Consider the following 24,638-nt stretch of genomic DNA (forward strand, 5'->3'; position numbering starts at 1 on the left):
AGTTGTTTATAAATACTTGGGTCAGAAAACACAGACGTTGCAGACCTCCCAAATGCAATTCTCGCTGTACATTGGTGTAATGTAAGGAACAGATGTGACCCAGAGCTCTGTATATCGAATTATTCATTTGTATCTAATAAGTGACTAATACATTTGCATTAAAGAAAATCTTCTCTCGACTTTTTATTGAACACGCATGGAAATTAGGTAAAGATTTCCAACAGTCTGTAAAGAAATGAAACATAGTTACTGTATGTTTTTAAATTATTTACTATATTCGTCTTCACAAAGACCATAATCAGGAAACAATATTAGTTTATAGGGCTTAGTCAGGAGACTTAAGATCAGAAGGATTTTCATTATTAATTGAATAAGGGCCAATGCTTACCCTAAAATTGCTTCTTTTGCCAGCAGCAAAAGTTCTTCCTGAAGCCATTTTTTTCTAATGGCTCAAGATTTTCTCCAAGTCCATGCTTTTTTTTCTGAAGGCCCATTACTGGGGGCAGCCGCAGGGAAAAAAAAGTTAGTTTTTTACCCAGACATTTAAAAAATAATATATTTTAGAGGAGACACACAATACAGTGAAACTGATATTTTCATCCAAGGTTATACCGTCAGAATCTTATACTGGCCCATGCCTAGCCCGGACAACTGACCTCAGTTTGCACAGCAGAGTTTATGTGCACACTGCAGAGTGACCTTCAGATTCTATACCAGTCCTGATAAGGTATTTCTGAGTGCATCACAACTGTAAATCATTTAAAGTTGAAACGTGTGAACTCTGGAAACGTGTGAATATCTGGCAATAAGCTGTGTTTATTCCTGTATTCCAGCTGAAGCCAGAACAAAAGAGCTGGACATCTTATGTCAAAATGTGCATGCATTAGCTTTGCCGTGAAATATTCGATACATCACTAAATAAAGCTAAAAATAAATAGTCTAGTAAAATATTAGATCATCAAAAGCACCAAAAGGCAAGATTGCCCTCTGCTGGTCAGAATGTACAGCTGTTGAATTCACACCATAACACTGATTTTTTTTTTTCTTGAGGAAAGTTGGACACAGAATTAAATTACATAACACATACCATATTAAATTGAAAATTAACTCGATATATAAAATAAAAGGCTAAAATTTTTGCATTAAAGAAAATCTTCTTTCGAAGATTATTGAACACACATGGAATTTAGGTAAAAAATTCCAACAGTTTGTAAACTTAAATAAACATACGTAAACACTATATTTATCTTCACAAAGACGATAATTAGAAAACACGGCTTAGTCAACAGACTTCAGAATGTTTTTTTATTATTAACCGAATAATGGCCAATGCTTACCCTAAAATTGCAGATTCTTCCTGAAGATTTTTGAGGCATTTTTAAGGCACTTTCCATTATATTTTTATTCACCTGTCTACCTGTGTATGTGTGTGTGTGTGTGTAATATATATATATATATATATATATATATATATATATATATATATATATATATATATATATATATATATATATATATATATATACACACAAATACATGTGAAGTCCCCCTGAATTTAGCCCCCCTGTTTATTTACCCCCCCCCCCGCCCAAATTCTGTTTAACGGAGGCAAGATTTTTTTTTAACACATTTCTAAACATAATAGATTTGATAAATCATTTCTAATAACCGATTTATTTTATCTTTGCCATTTTATCTTTCTATCTTCACGTAATACCTGTTGATATAAATCTATTGTCTAGAATTTATATATGGTACTGTTTATATGGCTTAACAGATGACAGGACTTGAACTAAAATAAAATAATCAAATGGATCCAAGTATTTACGAAAACAATTCGCTAACATATTCATATTTCGTGAATATTTTGCCATAGCATTCACAAGATCACCCTTTGATCAACTCATAAAATCGTTCTGCCCATGAGAACGTTTCCATTTGAATGACGTCAGACATTTTCCTGTCAGCTGATGCGGTGGGCGTGTTTACGGCGCTGATGTAAACAGAAAGGACCATTTTGATCAGACAAATCTAGAAGGCACAGTAACTAATCAAAGCTTTTGTTTTCACCTATGCAACGCCTTACATAGTACCCACGCCATGGACTTCTACATTAACCTGAAGGTGACTTTTCGAGGAAATGCGAAGAGTTTCTTGCTGTCTGGCTCAGAGACGAAGAGTTGGGAGTCTATGGAGGCCATGGTAAGCAGAGGATGATGAGGTGATGTCAGTCTGATCACTCACCTTGATGCCGCAAAGGCTTTTACCTCGAAGTCATCCGATGTCTGGCTCAAGCGTTTAGAGCAGTTTTACTAGGCATCTGTTGTAACATTAACTACTCTTGTGAGTTTATTCGACGAGCGGCATGGCGTAAAAGCTTATGATTAAGAGAGAAAGGGCCAGGCGACCATTTTGCCCAAAGCACACGAATTAAGCAGCAGCCATATTTACATGTAAAAAGTATATTGTATAATCCTTTTGTGTATTTTTTATTTAGATTAGACCATAATTTGGTACTCTGTGAGGAGAGGAAACATCTGTCATGTACGTGGATCCAGCACTGTTTACTCAAAGACTGTGTTTCAAAACCTGCTAAGCTCCCTCAATAGCTAGCACAATAGGGGCGTAACGTTAGATAACTTGCCCAGAATGCCATCTAGATGCGTAGCTCGCTAGGTTTTTGAAAGCAACATTAACTTCTAATGTCCGTTTTAAAGTAAATTATTTAGCTTGTTTGTTCGAAAACACCGTATGTTTGTGCCAGTTTTTATTTGTAACGTTCACATTAGTAATGTAACTTACAGGTAGACACTGGACTTTAGGGTAGGAGGGGCTAATATCACCATGATAAACCAAGCAACCAAGGATTTATTGCAAGCCCACGTGTCAGTTGAGTATGTTTACATTATCAAGGAATTATTAGAATTGAAATAACTCGATTAGCTTACTTGTGAAGTCCGATAACAGGCAGAACAAACGCTTGGCTGTAGGAAACAGGTGAGGTCAGTCCCTGACGACAGGTGTGTCTTGTGAAACGTAACGGTCGTCGGTCGCTGTTTATAATATTTAACCACTGTCCAATTAGAATCAAGCATATTTAAACTTAAAGCGGCTTAAACGCTTCATAAATCTGTGTTGACTTTTAATCTCTTCGTTCATCAGGTGAAGAGGTCTTTTGGCCTGTGTAATTTACAACTAACATATTTCGATGAGGAAAACGAAGAGGTAAGCTTGAAGTGATGATTATGTGATGTTCCGTGCAGTTAAAATCTTTTTTAAAATACTAATGATAGACATTGAATTATTGTTATTATTATTTATTATTATTATTATTATTATTAATGATTGGATTATTACTATTATTGGTTAATATTTTTATCATAATTTAGCATGTTACTGTTACAGGTATCAGTCAACAGCCAATGTAAGTAATATGTCCTAATCCGTTTATGATTAATAATATGCATGCATGAAACATGAATTCAGTGCACAGACAATGATATGTTTGTATATTTGTATTATTAAATTATTTACAATTATTATTATTTTTCTCTCTTTTTAGTGGAATATGAAGAAGCCCTGAAGGTAAAGTCACATAAGCTATTTAGATCAGCAGTCCTCAACCAGGTTTCCTCAACAACTAGATGGGCCTCAAATGGACCCTTTTCACAAGACTGTTATGATGCATTTTTACGGTCATCAGCATCTTAAATCCTTGAAAGTTTTTCATATTTTGATTAAAATAAAACTGCATGAACGTTTTATATGTATTTATGTATGTACTTTATAATTTTTTCATCAAATTAAAAAAACGAATTGCAACTTCTGTGAGTGTATGCGCAGGACAGTAAATTTAATGTTGTTCTCTCTTCTGGCTGTTGTTATCAGTAACACACAATTTTCTTTCTTGATAACACCATCATGGAGTTTTTCTTTTATTATTTCAGCAAATAGGATTGTATAAAAATGATTTGTTGTACTCTCCCATTCACTGTGCTCAAAGTTGACGACTTGCGCTACTGAGAAACCCGAAACTGTGAACAGAGTCCATTGCCTACCAATTGTTTTAGACATTGTTACACTTTGATTTATTTTTTTTCTGGAATTATAGAGTGCTGCCAGACAGGGGAACAGGCTACAAATGAATGTGTATGAGACGAGGGGCAGTAGAGCCACAGTGCCAGGACCGGGCCCACCACCAGGGTCAGGGGTGGGCATGGCCCAGGTGAAACCTGGTACTGTTGGAGAACCCAAGAAGGGATTCAGGCCTCCTCAGCACTGCCCTACTTTGGCACAAGTGGTGAGTCGCAAAGTTCAGGCCGCAGTCCAAGAGGAAGGATTGGTAAGATTTTATAACCCAATGATTTGTTTAATCACAGATGTAGCAACTATTCTTCACAATCGTTTAATCAAATTTTAGTCTGTAGTTAATTTTGTGCAGTATTATAAATAATTCAAATTTAAAGGATTAATTTTATAATGATTAAATTTAAATAATGTAACTGAAATCTGATTTAAATTTGATTGTTGTTTGCATGAAACATGATATATATTTGTTGAAGACATCCAGATGTTAGTTACTGGCATGTCACATATTCAACTTTTATACCCTGCCTTTGTTTTAAAGGTAATTGTAAATGAACTTAAAGGTGGGAAGGCAGAGGACAAGACACCCCCAGCTTGGTTCACGTCATACATGGAAAAGGTATGAGAAAAATAGCATGAATTGACATGCTGTTAATTGTAATGTGAAAATGAATTATTACAGATTTTTATTCTGTATTTGTTTTTTTCATCTTTTTTTATTAAAACTAAGAACTTTCATCATCACTGTCATCATTTATTCACCCATCCTCTTAACTTGACTTTTAACTTGATATTTGATATATGATATTTTTAAATAATTTTTGGTAACCGGCAGTAGCCATTGACTATGTATGTATGTATGTGTGTGTGTGTATATATAAGCAACTATGAAAGATAATGACTACCACTACAGACATTTTAATATCTTAATAAATAAAATATCTTAATTTCTTGTTTTTATTTTTGGGTGAAGTAACCCTTTAAGAACTGACAAATGTTGCCGTGCACCATATTTAGGGGTATTTATGTAAATATTCTCCCTTTTTTCTTTTGCTCTCTTAACAACTTAAATGACTGCCACAGTTTAAGGACCAGGTGGTTCGAGAGGCAGTTGAGAAAATTTGTAGGGAGTTCTCTGGACAGTGCTGTATCCATAAGCCGGTGGGAGCAGAGGCTCAGGTGCCTGAGGTCACCTCGTCCACTCTTCCTGGGGCCCCAAGTTCAGCTCCAGCCTGTAGCAGCTGCCGGGGCCAGACCGCAGGTGGCGGATACCAGTGCAGGTAAGATGCTGAAATATTTGTTTCTCTGCCATTGATTTAAATAGAAAACACACATTATGACTATATAAGGCATTCAAAAATGGTTCTAATAAGTGCCTTTCATGATGTTGTTTTGCTTCTTACGTTTCATTGTCTTTGCTTTCTTTCTGCTTAGTGTGTGTACATCCTGCACTCTCTGTGAGCCTTGCAGCTTCTCACATGATCCAAGCCACAACCTTGTGAGAGCCAGAACTCCTCTGTCTATTCCTGAGCATGGCTCGCCAGCACCAGACCACAGCAGGTGGGCATTTCTCCTCTGCTGTTGGGATGTCTTGGTGTGGAAATTTAAAATAGGCCAAGTTAGGTGTATTTTGCTCTTACTGCAGGTTCTACAGAAGGGGTGACCGGAGCTTTCGTAAGGCTGAAAAGCAGCGTCTTAAAGCGGAGAAGCGTCAACTGAAGGCTGAGGTGAAGGAGATCAGGAAGCAGCTGAGGATGGAGAGGCGAGGCCTGCAGTGGAGCACTGCTGGAGAAGGGAACTCTTCACCTGTCCTGCTGCAGCCACGAGCCACACAGGCAAACAGCCCTGAGTAAGAGCTTACATACCTCTATTATGAAGATAATCATGTTTTTATGAACACTATAAATGTGTGCACAATCTATAAATATTTCAAAATTATTATGCACCCCCCCTCAAAAAAAAACCCACGGATGTAGCCCAGATGTACATGCCTACATGTACATGTCAGTAATCTAAAAAATATATAAACTTGGGTGAACACAGCAGCATGGATGGGCCATGGGTCAGAATGTTACCAGACTGACAAAAGACAAAGTCCAGCATTCTCCAATTCTCGTATAACTCTTCTGACAAGAATGCTTCCCCGTGAGCTGATGGCCAACCAACCGCCTTCAGCTACAGTCTAGCCCTGGCAGCATCGCGGGAAATCCATGCAACAAACCCAAACTCATACACCACAGAAACAAACACACACAACCCTTCATAAATGCCTAACAACTGCACGGCCGCTGTCTCAGAGCTTGGCAGGTATGTTATCGGAAAGCATCATGTGCTGTCATAAATCAATAAAAGAAGCAGCTCCTTATAATATCAAAAAACCCAGCTAGTGAATAATGATGATACACAGACACGTCATCACTCCACTAGCAGGTGAGTGCTACGTCACCGATTGTGATCCCACCCCAATAAAGATTTTCAACCCAGAAGATAAAATAAGCAGACAAAAGCTCAAAATGATCCTGTTTTCCCACAATTGAAGCTAACCGGTGCTAATTTAGTCTTAATTGATGCTCAACACACAAAATCTCAAAAAAGTAATCAAGAGTTTCATAAACCTTTAAAAATAGTATTATCGCTTCTGCTGTATTATGACTGGATGAGCCATGTTAAAATGTTATCAAGCTTGCTGATATTGGAAAGTTTTATTTAAGCTTGTGTTGGGTCATTTTTGTGAATGGATTAATTCTTCTAGTCTGCTTGGACACATTAAATTGATAAAGTGACTTTTACAAACATAACAAAATCTATTTCAAATAAATTCTGTTCTTTTGAAACATGTGTTTGGCAAAAAACAAAACAAAACTGAGTGTAATGGTTTCCACACTATATTAGCTACAGTTTAATCATAATGGAGTGAAAGTTTATCTTTTGCATGTGTTTTTAAGGCCTGTGATTGTGTGTTGTACTGTTTGTAACTCTACTTAGGATGTATTAATTGAATTATTTATACAGTAAAGACTATACAGTTGATTATCCGATTTCACTTCTATCTTCCCAACAATAATCCAGAATAATCCCCACAATCTTCCATAATAATGTCAATCAGTCTAAATGAATGAACTCCTTACAAATAGAGCTATTCAATATAATATTGCAGTATAAATCACAGTAAAACAAAATACCACAATGTCACATTTTAAAAATATTATGCAGCCCTAATTTCAATACATGTCAAAATATATGTTTTTAAAAGAGGTGCAACAACTGCCATAATATTTCACAATATTACTGTTGTACAGTGGTTTTTGATCCAATAAAAGCAGGTTTACTTTTAAAAACTGCCCTCAAAACTTTAAAGTCATAGTAGATGAAAAGATATACACTTGCAGATATTTCAACAGAAGCCCACAATCACTTCCTAATGTGCTAGTCTCACAAAGAACCCCCCCACTGTAATTGCTGTTAATTACTGTTTAAGTGTTTAAAATACAGAGAGTGATGAAAATAAGCTATTTTAACCTTTTTGGTTGCAGTCGTCCTAAGCGTCCATGTCCACTAGCTGTGCCAGCCATGACAGCTCTGCTGCTGGATGAAAACCTGCCTGACGGGTCACGTCTGCGTCCTGGGACCAAGTTTATAAAGTACTGGAAAATGAAAAATAGTGGCAGAGTTTGCTGGGACTCAGAGACCAAGGTACACGTGCACACACACACACACACACACACACACACACACACACACACACACACACACACACACACACACACACACACACAATATAAAACTTGCAAAACTGATTGTCTTTTTTCAACTTCAGTTGAAGTTCATGTGGGGGAACCTGGCAGTGGGCTCTGGAGAGAGATGGCGAGAGGTGCCAGTGCCCACACTACAGCCAGGCCAGGTGGGTGTGGTCAGTGTGGCTCTTTGTGCTCCGACATTAGAGGGCACTTACACATCCCACTGGCGCCTAGCTCACAGAGGAGAGCAGTTTGGACCACGTGTTTGGTGCAGCATCGTTGTGGATCCACATGCACCTACAGCCATCTGTGCAGACGGGCTGCTGGTGTCTCCCTGTGTCACCCCACAGGTAAGACAACAACCCAGAGACACCTTCATGCTGAAATCTTCTTCATATGTGCAGCTCTCATAGAATCATGTACAGTAAAATGGTCTTCACTTAAGTAGAAACTTAAGCTTAATTTATTTTATTTTTTTGTAAATGTAACATAAGAAGCACAGAAATTATACTAAAATAACTAATATAAAAACAAGAAAAACTTAATGTCAGTTTGATTTTTAAGCTTACTTTTTAAATTTGATTTGAGTTTGATTTAAAGAGATATTTAAAGGGAAGTCTTAGCATTTATTAAGCCTTAAATGGTTTCAAATGTTTATGAATTTCTTTTTTAGACGAGAAGATATTTTGAAGAATGCCAAAAACCAGTAGCCATTGACTTCCACAGTTGGAAAGAAAAAATCTATTGAAGTAAATGGCTACTGATTTACTCTAAGGGCCCAATCATACACCCAGTATAGAGGAGCAAGGCACAAGACGTGTTTGGTGCGATGTGTTGCTATTTTCAGACCAATGTAATGCTAATTTTCATGTTTTGCACCACGTTGTTTAAATAGCAAATCCATTTGTGCCGCTTTGTAGTCTCATGAGTGTTCCGGTCTAGAAAGGAGGTGTGTTACTGTACATTGTTGGTGCGTTGCTATTTTGAGGAACTAAATTGGCACAATTGACCAGCTGAAAGCAGGTCTAAAGTCGAGCGTATTAGTTGTGTGCCTTTAACGCATACACATTGCTTTATACACACAAGATGTACAGCAACACATAAATATCTTAACATATGAAAAAAAAAATCTAAGGAAAAATTATTATTTTCTACATAAATATAAAAACCACTTCCTCCATGTCTTCTTCATTTCGGGGGTTTTTCAGTTTATTCATGACAATTTGCTTCTGTGTAATGTTGTTGTTGTTGTTATTATTATTTATTATGTGCATATTTATATTTGTTTTAATAAAAAAAAAGTGGGATTTGGATTTTGGATTTGTCCACCTGGCGAGTTTTGCTGACGTATGCATCACAATATGGGGCATAAGAAGATCGTTAAATGGCCTATACCTAAAATTTTCAAAAATATGTTCAATAGAGAAAAGCAGAGTAAATTATGACAGAATTTAGTCTTTTTTTGTGAACTCTCCATTTAATGTTGTTGGAAGTGGTAAATTGTACCACAATCTACATCTTGGAACCTTTACAGACCGTCTGCATCAAACAAGACATAATAGGCTTCAGTAGCATACTTAATCTTTGACAGAAATGAAAACAAATTGTGAAGGATAGAAGAATAATGTATATTGATTGTTCAATAAAAAGAAATGTCTTACAGTTGAGACAAACAGTTAAATAAATAAACAAAAGTTACATAAGTTGAGTTGTAAAAATTTTGATGCTTAAGCTAAAAATCTTAAATTAAAATTAAAAATATAGATAAAATGTAGATAAAAGGGGAATAAACTAAAAGGTAAGTAAAAAAGAATATTATATAAATTAAATATTCAGAAATGTACCCTCCCACATCACATTTTTGATATGGATTTGTTTATCAGTATAGAGGCTATGTTGACTCTAATAATGGCTCTTTCAGGAGAAGTCTTCCCGCACTCTTGAGAGGGAGGAGAAATGCCGGGCCTCAAGGGACCAGTTACTTCTGTCCGTGAACCAAGACTGCGATCAGGAATTCTACATTCCATCTGTGGACTTACTCACAGCTCAGGTATGACCTGTAAGACTCACAAAACATGTCATGTTTGAAATGTTTCTCATTCTTTCGCCACGTTTCATGGTAAAACTCCATTGTCAAATCCAGACACTCCCTTTTGCCCTTTATTTAGGACTTACTGTCTTTCGAACTGCTGGACATCAACATTGTGCAGGAGCTGGAGAGCGTGCCCAACAATACTCCTGCGGGTAACTCGAAAACTTGAATAGATCTCAGTGTTGATTGTATGTACAGTTGAAGTCAGAATTATTAGCCCTTATTATTAAATATTATTTACTGTCATCATGGCAAAGATAAAATAAATCAGTTATTAGAAGTGAGTTATTAAAACTATTTAGAAATATGTTGAATTTTTTTTCCTCTCCATTAAACAGAAAATGAGGAAAAAATAAACAGGGGGGCTAATAATTCAGGGGGGCTAATAATTTAGACTTCAACTGTATTTTAATCTTTTCTGCTTTTGTCCCTCTATTTTCTCTCTGTAAATGTATTAGACATTACCCCATGCATCTCACCTCTGCCCCATGACGGACCACATCAGGAGAAACCAACACTGGGACTCATCCAAGAGGAAACCGAAGCCCAAGGTGTCAGCAACATCCTGGGTAAACATCAACAACATATTCTTTGTGAATTGTGTATAACTGTCTGTAATTGTATAGATTGGAATTTAAGGGGTCATGTGATGAGATATCATGTTTTTCTTGAAGTGTTTAGCTATAACAAGCTGTTTAAGCAAATATAACATTGACGGGCAACTTAGGCTCTGGAGGCCACTGTCATACAGAGTCCGCGTCCGAAACCGCCTACTACTCAGTAGGTACTGCATTTGAATTTAAACGTACTACTCGGCCGTTAGAAAAGTATGTTCAACACAGTATGAATGGAATTCGGATGTACTACATCCGCCATTTTGTCATGGTCATGTGACCTACCTGCGTCAGTTGCGTCACTTCACTCCCATTCTTGAATTCATGGAATAGCGCAGCATGCATCAGTTAAATCATTAAAATTGCCTGAATTATCAGGAGAAACAAAATTACATTGAGACTTCAGTGTCTTTCCCCAGGCGCAGCATAGTAGCATCTGTTTATTAACAGTCATATTATAGCAAACATGTCTTCACAAATCATGTACTGAAAATATATCCTCACAAATCATGTTTCAGTTAATCAAATATTCAGTTTTGTTCTCTTTGTTTTTCTCTTTGTTTTACCACAATGAATTCTTCAAACACGTATACACTCTGTACTCTCATTAACACATATAAATATCATACCTTCTGTATATTTATCAGTATGATACAGAATACACTTAAAATTCTTTTCAGCCATCTTTTTCCTTTTTCTTTCTCTGTAAATACCTCTGTTTATAACCATTTACCATAAAACTACTAAGCTCACAGAACAATCATGAGTCTGTTATTTGTATCATTTAAATTGTAACAGTTACACTTGACACCAATTCCCAATGTTACTTTCTACTCTCATAAACTTTATACATTAGCAAATATACAACCAATATATACAAATAAGTCATTTTCTGTCCAATTATCAATACTGTGTAAAATACATATTATTTACTGAGGAGTCAGTTATAACAAACGTAACTCAAACCAACTGTCATTTTCTGGTACTTTCATCTGAATCACGCTACTCAATAAACAACTGTAAATAAGCTATTCACTTTAAAACACATAGGAAATGTGTACTCGCATGTTTTTACATGAATTATAATAAACATATTGACTTTTCATGAAACATACCTGAATTATCAGGAGAAACAAAATCACATTGAGACTTCAGTGTCTTTCCCCAGGCGCAGAATAGTAGCATCTAAAGTAAACATAACGCCATGGTAACCCAAAGCGCAAGCTTTCTCAACTGCTGATGTTCTTTTGTTTCAAACACAGTCATTAGTAGTGATAATAAATTACTTTTGACAATACACAAATAAATAAATAAATAAATAAATACATCAATAACGAAACAAACATCAATATTGTAAATACACAATGGTGCATCACACATGGGATGCGCACTTCAGAATCATGCCGGAAGTAGTACGTCATCCGGGTACTTCTCGCATACTGATTTTCGAAATCCATAAATTCGTACATACTACTCTGCTCGCATACTGATTTTAGCGTACTAACACACCTGCCTCTAGCTTTCTAGTGATCTTGAAGACAATGATTAGCTTTTTCAGGTGTGTTTGAATCTTGGAACAAAACTTTGCAGGACAGTGGCCCTCCAGGGCTGAAGTTGCCCATCCCTGATATATATAAGATCTGTAAATTAGATATGTAATTAGGTCTGAGCTCAACAGAATTCTGAACAAATAGATTTTGATTGACAGCTTTAGTAAAGCTGGAACCTGTTTATAGCCCGACATTATTCAAATGTGCACATACACACAGCTTTTGTCAAGAATGAAGCATTATTTATTCATGACTAATTTAGGCTAACTTCTTTGTATTATATCAGCAATCTAAATAAACCACTGGCTCATTAATCTCATTATGTACATGGTCAATTTTTCCACACCTCAGAGTTTACATTTAGGTGATGGTGCAATCAAAGCATAACAGCCAGAGCCAAGCCTTCATTCCCCTCCTCAGTTTTTTTTTCAAAATATTTGCATACTGACCACCGGGAAAACTCCCGATCATAAATATATGTATATATGTTTATAAATCTCTGCCTCTGGATGACTACAGTCCTCCACTGCACTTTGGTCCCACATTCATTTCAAAGAAGCGCTACCCTGTACTAAAATGGCGGCTCTATTGCCGCATTCCTTCCAATAGACAACAGCATATGAAACATCTCATGTAAATATCTATGGAACCATGCTAGCAACATGCTAACTGATGGTAGAAAAATGCTAGCAACATGCTAATTCATACTAGAACCATGCTAATTTATGTTAGCAGCTGCCTAGCAACTACTTAGAACACATTAGCAACTGCCTAACAACACCCTAGCAACACCTTAGCAACCGCCTAGTAACATCTTAGCAACACCATAGCAAACACTTAGCAACGCCTTAGCAACCGCCTCGCACACACTTAGAACACCCCAGCAACACCTTATCAGCGACATAGAACACTTTAGCAACTGCCTAATAACACCTAGCCACCACTCAGAACACCCTAGCAATCACCTAGCAACACCTTAGCAAGCACCTAGCAATGACCTAGAGCACCTTAGCAACCGCCTAGCAATACCTTAGCAGCTGCTTAACAACTGCCTAGTAATGCCTTGGCAACCATCTAGCAACCACTCAGAGCACCCTTGCAACCGCCTAGCAACACCTTACCAACCACCTAGAACACCCGATCCATCGCCTAGCAAGAAATATGCCAATCCATACTAGAAACCTGCTAACAAATATGTACTCATGTATTTATGCCAACTGTTTCACACTTCTTAAAAACTACTTCAATTATTTAAACTTTAAAACTTCTTCAAACTTTCAGACTAGGCTTTCTCAAGCCACCATAAAGTTTGTCTATGAACTTTACTTTTCTAGTTTAATATTTCTGCACTTTCTAATGTTGTACTCACAGATGTGGCTCAGGGTACAGAGTTGGAGGGAGTCCCAGCACAAGAGAAGGGAGAGGAGAACAGCATTGGGCCTCAGTTTGTCAGTCCATCTGTTATCCGCTCACTCACTCTTGAAGTTGCAGAGCGTGGGGCACTTTGTGGAAGATACCCAGCTAAAGGTTTGTGAAGGAAGTTTTTGTCTGAAAACTGCTGTGATTTATTTATTTTAATTTTTTTATAATAAATGCAAACCAGTCCATTTCATCGACTCTTTGTGTAGTCCGACTATTATGATAGGAGACAGTACAACCAATAATTTATAAACACTGTATGATTGTTATGGTTACAATGGTGTTCCCTTATTTATTTGAGCCATTTTAATTACACACACACACACACACACACACACACACGCACACACACACACATATATATATATATATTAAAGTCAGAATTATTAGCCCCCTTGTTTATTTTTTCCCCCAATTTCTGTTTAATGAAAGGAAGATTTTTTTTCTAAACATAATAGTTTTAATAACGCATTTCTAATAACTGATTTATTTTATCTTTGCCATAATGACAGTAAGAAATATTTGACTAGATATTTTTATATCTGATATTTGATATTATTGTATAACGATGATTTGTTCTGTAGACTATCGCAAAAATATAGCTTAAAGGGGTTCATAATTTTGACCTTAAAATAGTTCATAAAAATTTGAAAAGTGCTTTTATTCTAGCCGAAATAAGACTTTCTCCAGAAGAAAAAATATTATCAGACATACTCTGAAAATTTCCTTGCTCTGTTAAACATCATTTGGGAAATATTCAAAAAAGAAAAAAAATTCAAAGGGGGGCTAATAGCTCTGACTTCAACTATATATATTCATTCATTCATTTTCTTTTCGGCTTAGTCCCTTTATCGCCACAGCGGAATGAACTGCCAACTTATCCAGCATATGTTTTACGCAGCAGATGCCCTTCCAGCTGCAACCTATCTCTAGGAAACAACCATACACACTCATTTACACTCATACACTACGGACAATTTAGCTTGGCCAATTCACCTGTACTGCATGTCTTTGGACTTGTGGGGGAAACCGGAGCACCCGGAGGAAACCCACGCGAAAGCGGGGAGCACATGCAAACTCCACACAAAAACGCCAACTGAGCCAGCCGAGGCTCGAACCAGCGACCTTCTTGCTGTGAGCCGATAGCACTACCTACTGCGCCACCGCGTCGCATAGCTATATAAACATATTCAAATATATGCAAATGTTATGTAAATCCTGCATTGTGATCATTAGCCTAATTCTCTTTTATTTTTCTTTCAAAAACCTATACATTACTGATGCCAAACATTTGAATAGTACTGTATATTAGTAACAGGGTTAGTAAGGATTTCTTGCCATTTATAATTATTCTAAAAATGTCACTTTTTTCCATTTTAAGTGGTGCGTCCTGCACCCCAGGGTTCGATGTCACTGTGCGAGAGAAAATCAGAGAGAGTTTCAGAAACGGGACTAATATCTGCTCCAGCTCCACTGAAAGTAGAGGCACCTCTACTGTCTGACCCCACCTCACCACAGACTGAGACCACAGAGATCACTGTGCCCCTGCTAACACTTCCAGCACATCTTATCAGCACAGGTAACAGTGCATGAGAATGTTAATAATAATAATAATTCCTTACATTTATATAGCGCTTTTCTAGACACACAAATCGCTTTACACATTGGGGGGAATCTCCTCATCCACCACCAGTTGCTTTCTGACTATTGTACAATCAGACTCATCTTCAGGAGTTTGTAGTAACCTTCATAACATGATTTGTCTTGTATTCAGACGAGGGTCATGAATCTGACATTGAGCAGATCCTGCTGGAGCCTACAGGTGGAGAAGCGGTAGAGGAAGGGGAGGAGGAAGTGGATAAGAAAGAGCAGCTGAAGTACCCAGAAGCACCCAAAGAAGCCCGCAGCAGAACTTCCTCAGCATCTTCAGAAGACTACATTATCATCCTGCCTGATTGCTTTGACACCAGTCGTCCGCTTGGAGAGTCCATGTACAGCTCAGCCCTGTCGCAGCCTGGAGATGAGCCTACTGAGGGGGACAAACTGGAATCGGTGGAGACCCCGGAGCTCCAGAACCCTTCTGCTGCCGTCAGTGCGGATGCTAACGATATGCTCTGTGCCTCCCAGACTCTGGACGCTGTGCCGCTCACGCCTGTGATTGTAGTGGCACCCCGACCCTCAGTCAGATCCTGGTGAGTTTACTCTGGGGACGTGTGGACAGGACAGCATTGGGGTCAGAGGGCATTTAAAAAGCAGGGTGTCCGCGGGGTCTTAAAAAGTATTCAAAGTTGATAAATCAATTATGAGAAAATTAAGGCCCTTAATATGTATTTAAAAATCTTAATTGCGTTTTTACGAGGTTTTAAAATTTGTTGAAGCATTATTTAAAGTGTTTGACTCCAAAAAAGCAGAAATATATTTATTTTCCTCCTGATATTACCAACGGCATGCTCGATCCACATGATTTGTTCAGGCCGGGGCGCGCCTGGCCAAGCTCCTTCGTCCGGGTGATTTCACGTAATTTGCGACAAATGCAGGAAGGGGATGTGACGCTCTCCACATGTTGCGAAACCATAAAGCGGAAAAACAGATGGCAAAATGGGAAAATGTAGGTTTGCGTGCTCCTGGTTGGAGAAAGACAATTTTAAACAGTGGCTGAAGCCTGCCGCTGAAACAAATGCGTAATTTATTCTTTCAAGCTTTGTTTCTTCCGAGCTTATCTGAGTTCTGTTGCATGGTTGTGCTCCATTAACTTATTAAACAGTTGTAGTTAAATAAATCAAAGGTTTGATAATGATTAGAACTTGAAGTGGTGATGAAGTCTTAAAATATTCTGAGAAAGTCTTAAAGTTATTAAAATCACCTTTAGGATTTCCTGCATATACCATGTAAAGGGAGAGTTCAACCAAAAAATGTTAATTCTGTCATCCTTTACTCAGCTAATTTACTTACTAAGTAAATTGTTCCAAACCTGTTTGAAGGCTAAAGAAGATATTTTGAAAAAAGGTAAAAACTTTTACCCATTGATTCCCATATTATTTGTTTTTCCTACTATGGAAGTCAATACTTGCAGGATTTCAGCTTTCTTCAGAATATCTTCCTTTGTGTTCAACAGAAATAATAAACTAATAAAGGTTTATAACCTCTTGAGGGAGAAAAAGTGGCTGATTACATCAGTTCTAAAAAAAAAAAGCCTAGTTTCTGGCATTTATATGGAGTATAATATGTGTTTTTGAGTGTGTGTAAGAGAGACCTTTGCACACTTACCTTGGTATGTCTGAGAAAATAAAAATAAACACCTCCGCTCTAAGAACTACATGGAGTAAACAAAAACAACGTAAGTGTATTTATGCACACACACTATATTTTCCTGCATAGAGCATAAAATTACTAATTGTTTACTTCTTCCAACAAAACCACCATCAATCAAAAAATCCATCATTATATTGTGTCATGGCTTTGACTTCCTTTATAACAAGATTTTTAGATTGCAATGGAGTAAAAAGCAGCCGCAAACAGTAAATGAGGGATAAAAAAAATACAATCTGATCCTGCACAAAAAACTACCAATGCATCAAAGCCAATGCTCTTACTACCCTTTCACATGTCCAAGACTGTGTTAAAAGGTAAAAATATATCCAGTCTGCAATTACCTTTTATATCGAAAATAAGTACATTTGTGGCAAATAAAGAGTAAAAAAACATTGGTAGTTTTAATCGGATTGAAATGTATTTTTATATTTATTAAGGGTGTCACGGTGGCACATTGGGTAGCACAATCGCCTCACAGCAAGAAGGTCACTGGTTCGAGCCTCCGCTGGGTCAGTTGACATTTCTGTGTGGAGTTTGCAAGTTCTCCCCATGTTCGCGTGGGTTTCCTCCGGGTGCTCTGGTTTCCCCCACAGTCCAAAGACATGCGGTACAGGTGAATTGAATAAGCTAAACTGACCGTACTGTATGTATGTGAATGCAATAGTATATGGGTGTTTCCCAGTGTTGGTTTGCGGCTGGAAGGGCATCCGCTGCGTAAAACATATGCTGGATAAGTTGGCGGTTCATTCCGCTGTGGAGACCCCTGATTAATTAAGGGACTAAGCCGAAAAGAAAATGAATGAATGAATGAATGAATATACTTATTGAAAATATTTAATGAATACATTTTACAGCAGTTTAATTAAGTGGATGTTTTCATTATGAACAGGATGAAATTGTAGTAAATTTTTACACATAAGGGTTAAAAAACAATATGTACCGTTTGTTCAGCTAAAATATCTAGAGGCAACTCACTGCAAAGAAGAAAAGATTCACCGGTGAGCACAATGCTTTAAAAAGCATGCAGTGTTTCTATTTAAGAAGAAACATTTTGATAATTCAGCTGTAAATAGAGACTTTTACGATCTTCCACAAAGAGACGTTCACATGAGAGTAAGATTCTTGCTATTTTCGTCTTTCTTCCTTAACTATTTTTGTTGGCCACTAATAATGTGATCTTGTTTCTGTTTAAAGCACACAGCTATAGACTGGACCTCACAATTAGGCATGGGCCGATATAACATTCTGACGGTATGATAACATTGGATAAAGGTTTCACGGTATTGTGTTTACTGCTCTAAAATATATTCTTTTTAAATGTCTGGGTAAAAACAACTTGTTTTTTTATTTTATTTTATTTTTTTCCCTTTTGAACACAATATATTTTATTTTGAGAAACATTTATAATATTTTGGATCAGTAAACATGTCAGGCTGAATAATTCAAATGAATCTTTGACTTCTGTTTTCATTTGTTTCAAAAACATAAATTTCTTGACAATTTAAAACGGCATCTTTGGAGATCTTTTCTGCTGGAGATACTGTTGTCCTAAAAACCTAAAAAATAAATTAAAATTAAAAATAAAATATTAAATAAATAAAAAAATCTTAAACATACCTTAGGAACGGTATAGCAGAAAATGTTGGCGGTTTTAAAACCTTGACTTATCGTCCCATGCCTACTCACAATATCCTGCCACTGAACTCTATATGCACACCTTCTTTCTCTTATTCATTAGCGTCTAGCTTTCTTGATGTAACTGATGTTACATTTACCTTTATTGATATGAAATCTGTTAATCCAGTGCAGAGACACAAGAGCAGATGGATGATGGAGCAAAGGAGCAGGAGGGCAGTGATCCTACAGAAGCAGGAGATAAAGAGAAAGGTGACTTGAAGCTAATTCACAGCATAGGCTATACAGTAATTATGGTGCATTATCCAGCTTTTTTCTCACATGACTTCTGCATTAATAATTATGGGCTGCATTTCCGATTTGGGGAACTTTCATTTAACAGAACAGAAATAAATCATTTTAAATAACAACCCTGTGCTACAAATAATACAGAAGCGTAATCAAAACTAAGTGAGAGGTACTTTCGGCTTTGTGCTTTTATTTTGTCTGTAGAGAATATAACGTTAAACTTGGTATTTTAATATTAGTATCACAAGGCAAGCAAATCCGTGGTCAAAGCCCTTTATATTTCTCTCTTTCTGTTTGTATTCCCCACAGTACAGTAATGTTCAAAATGTCTGAAATATTACTGCTGCAGAAAGACTTGTCATGAGTTAATTCATGGACTGCTCAAAGTATGTTTTGTTTATTCAAATAAGGTTTCTTTTGATATTGAATGAACTGAGGAGAAAAGAGCTGGATATACAACAAAGTAAACAATATTATCAAATAAAATACACCGAGAACTATATTTAAAACTTGATCTGTTTTTCTTATATATAAATATATAGATTCTGAACCAAATCAGCCTGACCCTGAGAACACTTTAGCATCAGCCAAGTCTGAAACAGAAGAGCTCAGGTGAGTTTCACAGCACACAACAACAAGCCTATGGAAACTCACCAGGGGAGTCAATGCATTGTGTGCTATTCTCATGTGTTGTAGGGCAAACAGCATCACCGGTGGATTAGTGAAGGGTGCCCTGTCTGTGGCAGCATCTGCCTATAAAGCTCTTTTCACTGGACAGACTGGCTCTGAGAAGGTGAGTTTATAGGGCCTTTCCTATGCGATACTGTATGGAAGAATTATTAAACATTTAACTTGCAACAACATCTAATGAATGGTACAGTATGCTGAAAAATCTTCAGTTCTGTCCTATATGTAAAAAACTAAGAATATGATCCTATTTTATAATTTATTTCATATTTTAAATAAGATGAAGCCTTGCAGGACTAATTTTAAACAAAGTATGGTCCTGTTTAAATCTGTTTTTCAGTGATCCTATAACAATCGGTCAGCTGAGACACATTACCACATTAAGTGGCATTAAAATACATGTGTGTTGTTGTGTCTTGTGACTGGATTTTGTTAAGACACTTCCCTTTTTTTATTATATTGCATGGCTTGTGAGTGAGCAGGAAAGCAAGCGATTAAAAGAATGTGGGTGGAAGCTGCAATGTTGATGTTTATCTGTGTGTTTTGGAACCATGCAGTTTCTCACAACATGTGTCAGTAGGTGGTCTTTTGTGACCACTTAACTACATTCGATCACCTAGATTCACCTAGATTCGATCACCAAGATTTACACGCCAAATAAATCCACTACCACTGTTTTCAACTAAGTGGTCAGTGGAAGTGATCAGAAGTGCATTAATACAAGCGCATAATACAAGTAAATGAGCCAAAACCCTAAATTAATCAGCCACAAAGAGACACATCTGTTTAATGCAATGTGAGGATTAAAAAGTTATTTTGGTGAGAGCCCATGCTAGTCAATAATCTAAGGTCAAGTTCTTAAGTGAATTAAACAAGTGTAAATTCGTTAAATAATTTAAAATGCCCTCTTTAGCACACTTTGACTATTGAGTGAATATTGTAATTAAAAAAAAAATCACACTTGTAGCAGTGCTGGTGGGGCGATATACAGCCATATCCCACTACCACGAGTGTGATATTGCATTTATACAACAGTTCCACAGCATAATCGTGTGAATTAAAAAAGAAAATCAAACACTGAGAGTCTAAAAACGCACTTCCTTCCGCCATACCTTCATATCTGCAGCTGACGTCAGAACAGCAGAAACCGTTGCTACTTAACACGCGTCACTTTAGAGCTACTATGACAAAACAGGTGATTTTGCTGACATTTTGAGATTATAAGGCTGAACAGCATGAAATGCCATCAGTCTAGAGACATTTCCCAGTATTTCTTTGTTGCAATCGGGATATCACAGTAATTAACCCCAAAAAAAGCCAAAGCAACACGATCACTACCAGATTACTGTTGTGTTTACGAAAAAGAAAAATGCTAAACAAATGCAGGCATTTATTTTTTTCTTTTTACCAAACTAGTCTGCAGCAACGAAAACATGAGACTCATTAGAAACAAACAGATGGCCAACCAAATGTATCTCAGGGTTATACAAAGAGTGGCCAACGCTAAATACATACATTCCTATTGAGTCCCATATCAAACTCAACACACTAAAATTACAATGGTATATAAGCTGATACGGTAAATAAGCTGGTATGATTAGCTGTAGTTTGAAATTACGCTGGGTTTTTCTCCTCTGAGGGGTTATTGTGGGGTCTCTGTTGCCTTCTTGAGGATGGCGATGTATCTCCAAATTGTAAATATTTAAAATAGGCATTATCCTTTTAAATAACCTGCATAGATGCAATCTAAACAACTACATTCTCGACTAAAAAGCCTCTAAAGTACATTATGTTGTGCAACAGCTGCAATATTTGTCAAACTGTAGTGTTTATTGATCTCTATGTGGGCGGAGTAATACAGAAGGGTGAGGAGGCTGTATGAGTGCTGGTATTGCAGAAAACATGTGATTTTTGCTCACATTTTAAGATTATAAGTCTGAACGTCATGAAATGCCATCAATCTACAGAGATTTTCTCAGCGTTTCTCTGTTGCCATCAGGATATCGCAATGAAAAAGCCAGAGCAAAGCAAACACTACCAGATTACTGTAGTATAAATACAGCACTACAAAATACAAGAGAGATCGACTTAGAATGTCACTTACCTGATTTTATAATGATTTGTTCTGCTGTAGTTTGAAATTTACACTGAGAAAATGCTGTTTTTCTCCCTGAAGGACTTCTTATTCAGTCTATGTCACTTTCTTTGGTCTGCTCAGACAGGCTGAAAGCAGCCGATGCACTGAACCTGATGCTCCGAAATTATAAATATTTTAAAATAGTAACAATCCTTATAAATAAACTGCATAGTTGCAATCTAAACAATGAGATTCTCGACTAAAGCCTCAAGTACATTGTTGTCCAACAGCTGCAATATTTGTCAAACTGTAGTGTCCTCTTCTTGTGGCTGTATGTAGACGGAGTTCTACACAAGGGTGAAGGGTTAAGAGGCTGGACGAGTGCTGTTGTTTGCAGAATATCACACGGCTATCAGCCAATCAGATTCAAGAACCAGACAGAACTGTTGCATAAATATAAACATATAAAAAAGACAATACTCACAATACTTTACAAAGCCAGTGTCATGAATATACAGGTTAGAAATAAAGATGAAGATTTACAAACTTAAAATGCTAAATTCCCTTAAGAGTCTTAAGATAGGTCCCCATGTGGTTTCAGCGTTAAGTTTCTAGACCTACAGTAGTAGTTCCATTTGAATGACATACTGTAACTCGTTCACCCATCTCTGATAACGGGAGTCTTTGGAGATTTCCAATTAATTAAGATCATACTTTTAGCTGCAATCATGCCAACCATCTGGGCTTGCTGTAGGGTTAACATTATATTAGAATATTCAAGAATAGCCAAATTGAAGTCAAGTTGGATATTGTTTCCATAAGCACTGGATTACATCTAAAAAAAATTCCAGACACCCCTAAATGAAAGACAGAAAAATGTATTTCTGAGAGTAAAAGTCTACATTAATTTTGGGAAGAAAAAGAAACCTCAATAGCAAAATAAAGTTACAGCTGCTTTTTTTAACCCAAGCCATAAACAAGGAACAAGTTATCAAACACTGAAATGCGAAATAACCTTGTTAAATTCATACACTATACATAGCATAATAAAGTATGCAAGACATGTGTCACCTAGTCATTTTTTAAAATCTTTGTAGCTCCCAGAAGATGCAGCTTCTCAAGACGCCATGATGGCGGTGCTGGTGGAGATGGGCTTCGGTGATCGAGCTCTAAACCAACGTCTACTGCAGAAACACAACCGCAACCTGCTGGACGTGGTAAACGAACTAGTGCAGATGACCGACAACGACTGGTACACGACACGCTACTGAGACGCTGGCCAATCATTTTGTTTCTCTTATATCGGTTTGATTTTGTTTTCTCTTTCTCTGTGCAGTCGGCAGCCCATTCCATCATACAGTCTTTCATTCCATTTGGGTTGTAAAGATAGTGTGTGTGACTCTGTTCTGCTCCAATGTGTAACGGATAATCATTAGAGAAGCAGTTCATCACCATAATAACCGTGCTTGTTCAAGTATGTTGTTAGTGGGCATTAATGTTTGATCATGGGAAGCTTATGAACACTAATAGGTAATTCTTATTTCTAGACTCTCCAAGAAATATGCTTGGAAGCAACGGTGTATTTCACCACAAATCATTCTAATGATAAAGCTCTGCAATGTGACTGGATGTTTTTACACTTTATAGGGTTTTCCAGGTTAAGAACAGTTTTTTTTTTTTTTTTGGAAAAGTGCAATAGATCTGGCTTTTGTGTAAACTTTAATTGTCAGCCGAGACCAAATAGAGGAAAAACTTTGAGGCTTCTTAAGTTTAAAGTCTTCACTTTAGTCGTCTTACGAGATGACATTAAATTATTCCTTGCTGGAGAAGTCAATATTGAGTTTAGTGTATGAATGTGTTTTGTTTTCAGTCATTTTGAGCTGTTATTGCTTATAATACATGCGAGAATAATTATATTGAAGACCACCGATTCTATTCTAAAAGGTCCACGAAATAGGGCACACACTGCACTTTGTGAATGGATTGCCATGCGAATATACGAAAAACATCATGGCTTGAAGTGGCAATGCATTCAAGTAGATTAATGGACGGCGTTTTAATTTATGCTTTAAATAGTTAAAGACCGCAGAGGCAATCATGGCGTATTTAATTCCAATTTTACATAGAGACACATCATAGTGAGACAAAATACAGCCTACTATTCATTCCAAAATAATTATAACATCACGCAAATGATATATATATTTTGATAAATAGCTCTTGTATTTAGTGAAGAATGTATGTCTGCGCACTTATTCTTCAATGGGAGATTTTCAAACTACCTACTGTTTAGAGTGTTGAAGGCATTCCCTTACAATCATTTAGCGTCTCCTGATTTGCTTTAGTCCATGAAGCTCACGCAAGTGGTTCGTCTATGGTTTAACTGAATAATCAGCTACTTTAACTTCCAGAGCTAGGGTTTAATTACGTTTAACACATTCCTTTAGGAAAGCTGTAGCTGGTATTGGTGCTTGCAGCGATCATTCTAGGTTCTGGGTGGAACTGTATGTATGGATTGTAAAGCATAATCAGTGGAGACAGATGCACCTCACTCTGTGTTTGATGCCTGAATGGAGTATTCATATCGTCTCTGCATCTATGTACACATCTGTCTGTAATAAATATCCTTATAAGTCTAACCTTTGCCTTCTGTATTTGTTATCAGTGCACCACAAATTCAAAAGTGGACTTTGATCAAGACTGTTCAGTTTTCACATTATACCAGAAGGCTGCCCAAACATTTTCTTATGAATGGCCAAAAAACTAATTTGATTGAGGGTGGTGGGTCCAAAGTAAATATACCAAACTATGCTATGGGTAATTTCCTAATTTATTCATTCATTTTATTTTAGGCTTAGTCCCTTTATTAATCTGGGGTCGCCACAGCGGAAGGAACCGCCAGCTTCAATCCAGCATGTTTAACGCAGTAGATTCCCTTCCAGCTGCAACCCATCACTGGGAAACATCCATACTCACATACACTACCTACAATTTAGCATACCCAATTGACCTGTACCGCATGTCTTTGGACTTGTGGGGGAAACCGGAGCACCCGGAGGAAACACCAAGGCTCGAACCAGTGAACTTTTTGCTGTTAGGCGATCGTGTTACCCACTGCGCCGCCTTTCCTTATTTATTTAA

General features: G+C 37.1%; 1 protein-coding gene and 1 long non-coding RNA gene across 3 annotated transcripts; one reads left to right on the forward strand and one right to left on the reverse strand.

Moving 5' to 3' along the window:
• Nucleotides 1-3,021, reverse strand: LOC130221318 (uncharacterized). Its single transcript, XR_008836276.1, has 3 exons — nucleotides 2,949-3,021; nucleotides 389-496; nucleotides 1-225 (listed from the first exon to the last, which is right to left on the reverse strand). It is a non-coding gene; the product is annotated as an uncharacterized LOC130221318 (long non-coding RNA).
• nbr1b (NBR1 autophagy cargo receptor b) lies at nucleotides 1,971-24,136 on the forward strand. 2 transcript variants are annotated; one of them, XM_056453737.1, is made up of 21 exons: nucleotides 1,971-2,202; nucleotides 3,163-3,225; nucleotides 3,406-3,424; nucleotides 3,563-3,585; nucleotides 4,112-4,342; nucleotides 4,628-4,705; nucleotides 5,170-5,366; nucleotides 5,521-5,646; nucleotides 5,732-5,935; nucleotides 7,620-7,779; nucleotides 7,904-8,173; nucleotides 9,745-9,873; nucleotides 9,992-10,067; nucleotides 10,374-10,484; nucleotides 13,451-13,606; nucleotides 14,880-15,077; nucleotides 15,273-15,690; nucleotides 18,615-18,697; nucleotides 19,276-19,345; nucleotides 19,430-19,526; nucleotides 22,595-24,136. In XM_056453737.1, the coding sequence occupies exons 1-21, from the start codon at nucleotides 2,101-2,103 to the stop codon at nucleotides 22,766-22,768; spliced, it is 2,985 nt and encodes a 994-aa protein (XP_056309712.1). In that variant the 5' UTR covers nucleotides 1,971-2,100; the 3' UTR covers nucleotides 22,769-24,136. The 2 variants fall into 2 exon arrangements, with proteins under 2 accessions (XP_056309712.1, XP_056309713.1); XM_056453738.1 differs by having other exon boundaries at nucleotides 4,112-4,300.
• The last annotated feature ends 502 nt before the right edge of the window (nucleotides 24,137-24,638 follow it).

The sequence above is a fragment of the Danio aesculapii genome, chromosome 3 (genome assembly GCF_903798145.1).
Source record: "Danio aesculapii chromosome 3, fDanAes4.1, whole genome shotgun sequence".
Taxonomy (NCBI): Eukaryota; Metazoa; Chordata; class Actinopteri; order Cypriniformes; family Danionidae; genus Danio; species Danio aesculapii.